This window comes from Pholis gunnellus, assembly GCF_910591455.1.
Source record: "Pholis gunnellus genome assembly, chromosome: 5".
Taxonomy (NCBI): domain Eukaryota; kingdom Metazoa; phylum Chordata; class Actinopteri; order Perciformes; family Pholidae; genus Pholis; species Pholis gunnellus.
Genome location: NC_136531.1, coordinates 9,028,599 through 9,038,342, shown reverse-complemented (window position 1 = coordinate 9,038,342; position 9,744 = coordinate 9,028,599). Strand labels below are relative to the sequence as shown.

At 41.6% G+C, this 9,744-nt stretch overlaps 1 protein-coding gene across 2 annotated transcripts; it reads left to right on the top strand.

Annotated features, from left to right (window-relative positions):
* The first annotated feature begins 1,362 nt into the window (after nucleotides 1-1,362).
* On the top strand, nucleotides 1,363-9,450 carry mmaa (metabolism of cobalamin associated A). 2 transcript variants are annotated; one of them, XM_079159830.1, is made up of 7 exons: nucleotides 1,363-1,438; nucleotides 1,741-2,170; nucleotides 3,072-3,176; nucleotides 3,392-3,562; nucleotides 4,233-4,318; nucleotides 5,445-5,594; nucleotides 8,429-9,450. In XM_079159830.1, exons 2-7 carry the CDS (start codon nucleotides 1,741-1,743, stop codon nucleotides 8,720-8,722), a joined length of 1,236 nt encoding a protein of 411 aa, XP_079015956.1. In that variant the 5' UTR covers nucleotides 1,363-1,438; the 3' UTR covers nucleotides 8,723-9,450. The 2 variants fall into 2 exon arrangements, with proteins under 2 accessions (XP_079015956.1, XP_079015955.1); XM_079159829.1 differs by having other exon boundaries at nucleotides 3,054-3,176.
* The last annotated feature ends 294 nt before the right edge of the window (nucleotides 9,451-9,744 follow it).

Genomic DNA, 9,744 nt, shown 5'->3' with positions numbered 1-9,744 from the left:
CTAGAACACTTACAACAATTTTCCAGGAAGCTCCCCTGGAAATCATTGACTTGAATGTGCGTGTGTGTGTGTGTGTTTGTGCGTGCAGGATTTCCATCTGACTACGTGACGTGGGTGGTATGGTTGCACAGTGGTTAGTGCTGTTGCCTCCCAAGAGTTTGCATGTTTCTCCCAAATTCCACAGAGAGGCACGTCAGGTGGACTAGAGACTCCGAATGTCTATGACTTAAAGTGTTGGTGAGTGTTCGTATACCCTGCATATTGCAGCCCTGTGATGGTCTAATAGTCCAGAGGTGTCTCCCTTCTTTCACTCCAAACTTGAAACACACAAAGATAGGTGTCATTACATTTTTCTGGAAATATGCAGATTTGTCTTGCAGTATGGTCCTTTAAAATTGATTTTAATGGATCCATTTTGCATCGGAATTTGTGGTTTCATTTATTTTTTCTAAAAATAAATTGTAATATAAAGATATATGCACTTATTTAGAAATGAAAAGATTATTTGTCCGTACTAACCTTTATCTATTGTTCTCTACTCTTATCTCACACCACCACCTGAGCTGGAGGTGAGCTTCTGACTGAGAAATAAAGTGACCAAATATAAACTAATTTATCATGTAAAGAGAAAGTAATGTTTGCTATTGTGTGAATGAGCGACATTCAGTATTTTACACCTGTTTATACATAGAAAATCACTGATTTATTAAGAGTTTTTGTTTAGTTTTTTCTTCCTAACTTAATTATTTTATAATTATTTATCTACTCTTTTCACAGAGAGTCAAAGTTCCTGCAGTACATCCAGAGCTTCCTTTACGACAAAATACTTATTGTATATATAAGTGTGTTGTTCACCTGCAGTGGAAATGTTGACTACACAAGTCAACTAAGATCAGGTTGTGTTAGTAAATTGTATCCCAATATAAATCAACATGTAAATCCCATATTGTGTGTGCTGCTCATGTTAAGTGAATATTAATAATTAAAATGTAGACTAAAAGTATCCTCAAGTTTAGGTGAACGTTAACGTGTCTGGTTATAGATAAAGAATGCATAGCCAGTAATACCCTCAAAACAAGCTATCATTAACAATCTGGGGGTCACAACATATTGCTACATGTTTAGGGAAGATTAACCTCTGCTACCACCTGCTGGCTAAATGTATCCACTGTCATTGGAGTTTAATGTTTACTTAATACTTTACATAAACGACTCATAACGTTTACGTATATTTTTCAACAAATACCGTTTAAAATACTCTTTATAGCTGTGTTCAATCATAGAGTTTAAAGATATTTTTCATTGCGTCAATGAATCGACGGAACTGTGTGTCGGAGGCGGTGCCCTACGTCACCGGAAACAGGAAGAGGATGAATGAACCGTTGACATGTAACGTTAACTTGTAACCTGTTACACACCTCCATGCAGCTGGGACGAGGTCAGCCTGAACTCTCATTTCAAACAATTTTGTATTTTTCAACAAGTGTTTTAATTAGCTGTATTTGTAACAACTGTATTTACGCTCGCAGCACGGGGGAAACGTTGCGTTCACATATTGTTAGCTTAACCTACGGAAAATAACTGTTATAACTGCAAGTTTTGTTGCTGTCTAGAAGTTACGTCACCGCAAAGTGTATGGGATAGAATGGGGTCGTTTAAATAATAAAACATTGTAGCTATAGTTAATACGCTGAAAAACCACCACTGACTCGTTGTTTTTCACCTTGGCTCTCCTCCTAGATGCCCCACATTTACCATAACATGCGACGGTTTGGCTTCTCCCTCCTCCGCCACATCTCTTCTCTCCCCTCCTCATTCACTGTCCCCTCGGGCACCAGGACATGCTGCCTCCGCCAAAGGGTCTTCACTGGTTCCCACACTTGTTACCAGAGCACCATCCCTGGTCCCAGCTGCCAGCACAAGAGGGGTGTGAGCACAGCCCTAGGGTCGCACATACAGGACCTGAGTGGGCCCGAGCAGAGACTGTTGGACAAACTGTATGAAGGGCTGATCGGGGGACAGCGGGCGTCTCTGGCCGAGTCCATCACTCTGGTGGAGACCCAGCATCCCAGGAAAAAGGAGCTGGCCCAGGTGCTGCTGCAGAGGGTGCTGGCCTACAGGAGGGAGCAGGAGAGCCGTAATGGAGGGAAGCCGGTGGCTTTCCGAGTGGGTGTGTGATCTGTGTTTTAAGTGGTTTGTTTTCAGCTGGGCTTTCTGTGAAGACACCACGAAGGGAACTGAACTACACTATACACACCCTGACCACTTAATTAGGTACACCAATACAACAGATCTGCCACATATTCTGCATTTAGTAAGACTATAATGTTCAGTTTGTGTTTACACTGTCTGAGATATGTTTATGTTTGGGGTCGTTTTTTCTAGACTTATACTGGACTACATTATATTGAAACAAGTTTCTAATATTCTTCCCACCTCATGTTTATAGATAGGGTGGGTAAAACATTAGAAACACCTTTCAGTTTAATGCAATCCGGTTCAACGCAAACTACTCCCTCAGTAATAAACAATCTATTGCTGTAGTTAACGTGATACCTCTCTGTCCCTGTCAATCAAAACTAAACATCTTCTTAAAGGTGGAGTTTATGGCTGAGCTGTTATATTGGATTGCATCAGATTTTACAAGTGTACCAAATGAAGTGGCCACTGAGTGTATGTTTAGACCACGTCTCCTCCAAGGTCCTATCAAGTACAGTAACGCACACTATACATGGCCCTAGGCCTACTTTGTGTGAGTTGGTGGTAATTTGATGAATACACTTCATTTAGGAATGCACACCTGTGAGCACAATATCAGCTAATTGATTCATTTCTTTAGAAAAGGTTTCGACACAGGGCGACAGCAGTATAGGCTGTTGGGAGGAGTTGCAGGTTCTGAATGAATTTGTCCCCACTTTAAATTCCCATTTAAAAATTTTCGTATCAAAATATAGGTTTCCGCTACACAAACCAATTGTCTCTACAAAGTATTAAGTGCGAAACCTCCGTCCTTGGTCCCATTCGTTGCTGATTGGATTGCTTTCATTTCTCAGGTCTGTCTGGTCCTCCAGGCGCAGGGAAGTCGACCTTCATCGAGGTGGTGGGGAAGATGTTAACAGGACGGGGACATAAGGTTTCAGTGCTGGCCGTTGACCCGTCGTCCTGCACTACAGGAGGTAAACACAGCATCATCGTCGTCATGTATAGGATTCTGATGAAGCTTTTGGGTGCTTTACAATGCACATTACATTTATTTGTGAACTTGTAAGGTAATGCGTAAAGATTAACACTTTTGATGTATGTTTTGATGTCTTAATTAGGCTACAGCAGCACTTTCACTCGAATGAATGTTAAATTCATGACACAACCTGACTCATCCCTCTCGTTGCAGGGTCTCTGATGGGTGATAAGACTCGTATGACTGAACTCTCCAGGGACATGAACGCCTTTATCAGGCCATCTCCGGCCTCAGGAACACTCGGTGGAGTCACCAGAACAACTAATGAGGCCATTGTTCTCTGTGAGGGAGCGGGATACGACATTGTCCTTGTAGAGACCGTAGGTAAGACGCTGATTCTCAGAATGAATGTTCTCTCAGCCTATAATACTGTATTTGTATCCATTCAAGGCAGATTTCTTTGAAGTCATAATCTTGGTTTCTTCCTGTTGGTTGTTTTTTTCCGTTGTAATATTCACCTTTTTTACTACAAAAATAGCAATTGTCATTTTCTGACAATTGCGTGAAAATTATAATTTTGCCTTTATAAGAACTTTTCCAAAATTAAATACAGTATAAAGTGAACAAATGTGTGTTTTGAGGTCAGTAAATATCTGAAATTACACGACAATCTCAGCAAGTATTCGTTGTAACTCTCAGTACTCAGTTTTTGATACTTATTCCTGCAGATACAATTTGGTCAATACTAGCTGTTGAGGTTTGAATCTATTCAGTGTGATGAACATGAAGTTTGTGGAAGTTCATGATTATTAAATTTTTTTAACCTCTGAACAAGTCCTGAGCAAGACTTTTTTTCATTCTTTTTTTTTATATACGGTGAATTGCCTTTATTTTTCTCCTGTTAATACATGAAACTGTAGGATACAACGTTCAACTCAGAGCTCTTTATTATGGATTTAGTTTCAATTGATTTACTTATTGTTTTTGTCTGATTTGCTGTGAGTGAAAGCGTTGTATTTTGTCACATCACTTAAATCTGCCTTTTTGTTTGTAGGTGTGGGCCAGTCAGAGTTCGCAGTGGCTGACATGGTTGACATGTTTGTGCTGCTGATTCCACCAGCAGGGGGCGATGAACTCCAGGTCAGTGAAAAACATGAGCAGCAACAAGCCCATCAGTGTCCAATGTTGTGTCAACAGAGCCATAAGAGAGAGAACATAAGAGGTTCCAGGTTGAATCATGTTCATGTCCAATCAGGCAGGTTATAAAGATGGTCTGGTAGCGGCATGAAAACAATTAGCTGAATACTATTCTTTACCTTTGTCATTCAATAAACTTCAGATAAGTTTGTTTAAATGTGCACACACAACTTTTGAGTAAAAAGTGAAAATACTTCCTCATTACTTTTACAACACAGATTCCTGATGGAGGAAATAGATGATCTAATCTACATTTTAAATTAATTTCTTGCATATATACATTTAGAAACTGACTTTTGCATCCCCATTTGTATGCAAAGATGAGTATGTTGACAAAAACTGCATGCTAATCAACTTATTAATTAGCTAAATTAATGACTTGAATAGCCTAACTCATTAGGATTAATATTATGGTGATTATTGTGGGACATTAAGCAGTTTTATGTATCTTAAATTAAACGCATTATATAAAAAATTCATCAAACTAACATATATATATATATATATATATATATACACAGTAAACGTATGGTGTTCAGATTGTAAGTAGAGTATTCTCAACAGCACAGTTTGACTTGTTTAAACTATAAATTGCAAGAGGGCCACTAAACCATGTGACATATAGATTTTACGACACATTACATGACTCCAGTAGAGCAACATAACTTATAAAGGCCAAACAACATTGACAGCTGCAGACTTTCTCTACATCTGCTCTAGCCTTGAGTCACCAGCTGAATACAAAGACCTGAACTGAAAGGACATTTCAACCTGTGGTTCCAACAGGTGAAGGGCACTTCTTAGAGTAACGGCTTCAAATAAGCTCAACTGCGTCCCTCGTTTTAAATCACTCAGAAGCTGACAGCAGGGAGGGATCGATAGAGAGCAACAATATCGGAGTAATAAATTAGTAAACTGGCAGCCAACCACAGCTCCATCCATCACTCTGTACAGAGATCCCTCAGCAGATTAGCTGTCTAGACATCAGATTTATTTACAGTGTTTTGAGAAGCTAATGACCCCCCCCCCCCCCCCCCCCCCCCCGTTTAATGCCAAAATCTCTGTCCAGGGTATCAAGAGAGGCATCATTGAGAGGGCCGACTTGGTGGTGGTGACGAAGTCGGATGGAGACCTGGTGGTGCCAGCCAGGAGGATCCAGACTGAATACACCAGCGCACTCAAGCTGCTAAGGAGGCAGTCCAAGTCCTGGAACCCTAAGGTGTGTGTGTGTGTGTAAGGGAATGTGTGTGTGTGTGTGTGTGTGTGTGTGTGTGTGTGTGTATGGAGGTAGTGCAGTGAGGAAGGGAGCCAACAACAGAATGAAGAGGCATTTTAAAAAACAGAGAAGGATAATTGACAAGTGTTCAACGTTTGACTTACTGGGCGGCCGCCGCAGCAGCAGCAGTGCTGCTCTGTGTAGCCAACAAGCCATCCCACTGAGAGGTCAGTTGACCCAGGATGGGGCGGGATGATGGTGATGGTGATGATGTCATGGCTTCATGGTTTCAGTACTGCAGTGTCCCACCCCTCCCTGTATGTCCCAGCTCACCCGCCCGCCTGCCTGCCTGCCTGCCTGGCCTTGTCCTTTTGTTTTCCCAGCCCAATGCAGCATCTGCCCACTGGGCAAGCTGCCAGGAAACACTCCCACCCCTCTCCTCACCCCCAGCCCCTACTCCTCCTGCTCTGAATGCTGGGCTGCTGTCTCATGCATTTCGCTGATTAGAAGCCTGCGCACTCAACATAAAAGCTGAGAGGCTTCTCCTCGTACTCTGCTCTCTGTATTTAGCCTTACTTTTTGCTGTCTTGCCCTCTTTTGTGTCTGTCTTTTTGGCTTACAGTAGCATAATCTATGATTTAGTCTCTCGCCGTCTCTCATCTTCATCAGTCTGACCTCTGTTGTCCACCGCGCTCAGCATGAGAACGTGACATATAAATGGCAACGACATCAACGCTGCTTTGATTTCTAAGTTCTTGGTAATATGTGGAAAATCTTGAGACCTAATGATAAACTACTTTAACTCACAATTAGGGCCGCAACTAACGATTATTTTTGATTGCGATCATTGTTTGTTCCATAAAATGTCAGAAAGATGTAGAAAAACAATTATGACTTATGATTTGGACTATGGGATGTCGAGAAACTGGTGCCTTTGGAGCTGAATATGTCTCTTGCTAGTCTTTAGAAAAGCTCACAACTAAATTGCTGGAGTCGCCCTTTATGGGGTCGGTTGTCCCAAGTTCCAAGAACAAGTATTTTCTCCCTTAAACTGATCAGTAGAATGTAGTTTATGAGGTCAGGAGATTATGCAGAGGAAAAGGAACATTTGTTTCTTGAAAAATAATCTAAATGTTCATATCTGTTAGCACAACAATCTAAAACCCATTTAATCCATTTTACTGGGACAGATGCAATCTCTTCAAACGGGGATAAAAATAAGACATCAGTGGGGCTGTGTAAGGTCATATGTAGTTTCTTCTCTTTTGGAACTAGTCCTTTTAAAATGATAATTAGCAAATGAGCATTACATTTCATTTCACTAAGTTTGATTTCCTGTGTTTGCGTCAGACTCAAATGAAGTGCTTGCAAAATGATTAACTTAATGATGTAATTAGAGGATTCTTAATTGGCTGTTGATCACGAGCCGCCAATATTTATCAGCTGTCACATTCAACTCTGTCGAACACCAGTTGATATCAATTACCTCCAAGTGACACATGTAATGTCTTAACACTTTAGCAGCCTGCAGGTTGTGGAGTATCTGTGGATTTGTTTGACATCAACACTGAGGTCTACTCTCGTCTCTCCTTCTCCAAACTCCCTTTTCTCATTTGTATTCACAGGTGTTTAATTAAGGGATAACAAAAAACAGAAGGTTAACTTTTATAGAAGCAGTTTCATGGGTCCTTCACATCCGAGGGAATGGCCTGACTTCTTTTGTATTCCTAAATCTGAGGCTCTTTGTCTTCTGCGTCTCCGTTGAATTTGAACATTTCGCTGAGTTTCATCATGTGCTGTTGAATCCGCAGCAAGCTCTGAAAAGAGACATTTATCACAAGAACGAAGCACACAAGTGACGTTTATCACCAGATTGTTTGTGTGAACACGGTTTTATACAGAGACAAATACTCACTTTGTAAAGTTACCTTACAGGTGGAAGGTGCTTTGCTAAAATAATCTTCAACAGAACTGAAAAAGCAGCAACGCTCCAAACTCTAGTGCAATTATCTATATGCAAAATGTTCCTTTATCCTTAAAAACAAAGCTTATGCACCTTTAAATTATATAAACCCGAAGTGTTTTGTTTCGCAGTCTAGAGCAGTATTTCCTTTTAATGGTTGTTTTTGGCTTTTTTTTTTAACATCCAGGGCTACCCTTATTGTTTGACTGCTTATCCAAATGCTCATCAATCGACACTGACATTTAAAAAATCTATATCATGTGTCAGGGTTGCTCTCGTTGCCCCAACATAAATAAAAACAATAAAAAACACTATATAAAGTGACTTCGCATAAAGAAATAAGAGGAAATTCAGTTTTAAACAAACCTACAGACAATTTTGAATCAAGTTTACATGCAACAAGGATCCTCGGCTGTAGTCAAAGGTGGGATATTGTAGTTCTATATTATGTAACCATTTGGGTGCCAGGACAATTTTTACCGTGTTTTAAGTTTGATTATAAAACTGCTGTGTACAGTGGATTTTATAGGTAGAGTATTCCAGAGGTTTGCTGCTCTCATAGAAGAGGCTGATTGTCCAATTTTTGCAGCATCTGCACAATACAGTCGCCTCTGGCAGCTTTTCCTGGGGGCTCTGTCCATGAGAGGTGCACTTCCATACAGAGTCTCAAACACGAGGCACAAGTCCACATCACATTTCCAACTCCCCATACCAAATAGAGAATGGACGGCAGTTTGCTGTGCCTATGGTGATATCTTCAGGCTGAACAGTGGAATTGTCCAGACTACCACCTGGTCGTTGAAAAAGAGACCCTTCTATATTCACACATGCATCCCGAACCCCCCCCCCCCCCTCCCCCAAACTTCCTCTTCAGGTGGTGCGCGCCTCCTCGCTCACCATCGAGGGCATCGCAGAGGTCTGGGCGAAGATAGAGTCGTACCGGGACGTCATGTTGGCCTGCGGTGAACTGCGGGGCCGGAGGAGGGCCCAGCAGAAGGTGTGGATGTGGACTCTGATCCAGGAGAACGCCCTCTGCCATTTCCAGAATCACCCCAGTGTCAGAGAGGCTCTACCTCACCTGGAGGAGAGGGTCACCAAAGGAGCCATCTCCCCGGGCCTGGCTGCTGACCTGCTCCTCAAAGCCTTCTCATCTTCACCACCGCAGTGATCAGTGGGACTGCACTTCTGGAGACGGATGGGTCAGTCAGGGCCACTCCGTGCCAAGGAAAGCCAGGGCAGAGTGAGAATATGTAACCTTTACTCTGGTTTGCTAACAAAAAAAAGCAGTCTTGCTCCACAGTCACCCCTCCACAGAAACCTCAATCAGGAGAGGAGGAGCGTGCTGTGAGGTTTCCCCTTCTCAGCTACTGCTTCCATCCATTTGGACAGTGGACAACAAAACAAAACATTACAATTGTGTTTAATATTGCTGTGAGATATGAAATGCTGCAGATACTGGGTTTGTCCTCTGGGACAAAGACACTACAGACCCTTGTTTTAATATGATTAGGGCAACATAGTCTTTACAGAGAAGTGTACAGATCATGTTGTTACATTTGGAGTTTGCACAATACCCGTCACCTTTATGAACGGGGTCATTAAATGTGACTTCATATATTGACATGACGAGGACTGTAGCGGTATGATTTATTTGTAATGATACAGTGATCAATAAGAAAAAGAAACGATCCGGCTCAGAGAAATGGGATTTGTTCCGCTGAGCTTCCGTGGACATTGCTCCAATAACAAACACACTTTCTCCCTTTGAGAAGCAACTGACCTACAATGTTTTTCTTCACTATTTGTGTTCCTGAGTTGAATATTATATTAAAAAGAATGATGTGAATCTTAAATGGATAAGAGAGTAACATTAAATCTGTCGGTACTGTTGGCCGAGCTTTTCTCTCTCCTTGTGTTTGCTCACGATATGAACAAAGGGGGAGTGATTAATATTACCTCTACGAATATTAGTCCGGAGATTTGTCAGACGTAATGAAATTTCTTCTGCACTCTGGAGCCAGAAATGTCAGTGCTAGGTATCGCCTAAATGAGTCAGCTGCTTCTAATTCAGGCAAAACACACTTTTAGTATTTTCAGAATTACTTTCATAATGCACTGCGCTGCTGGACGACCAGAGAATTCTAGACAAAGAGGAGTCACGCACTCGTAACTCCAGTGCAGCTAGTTTAT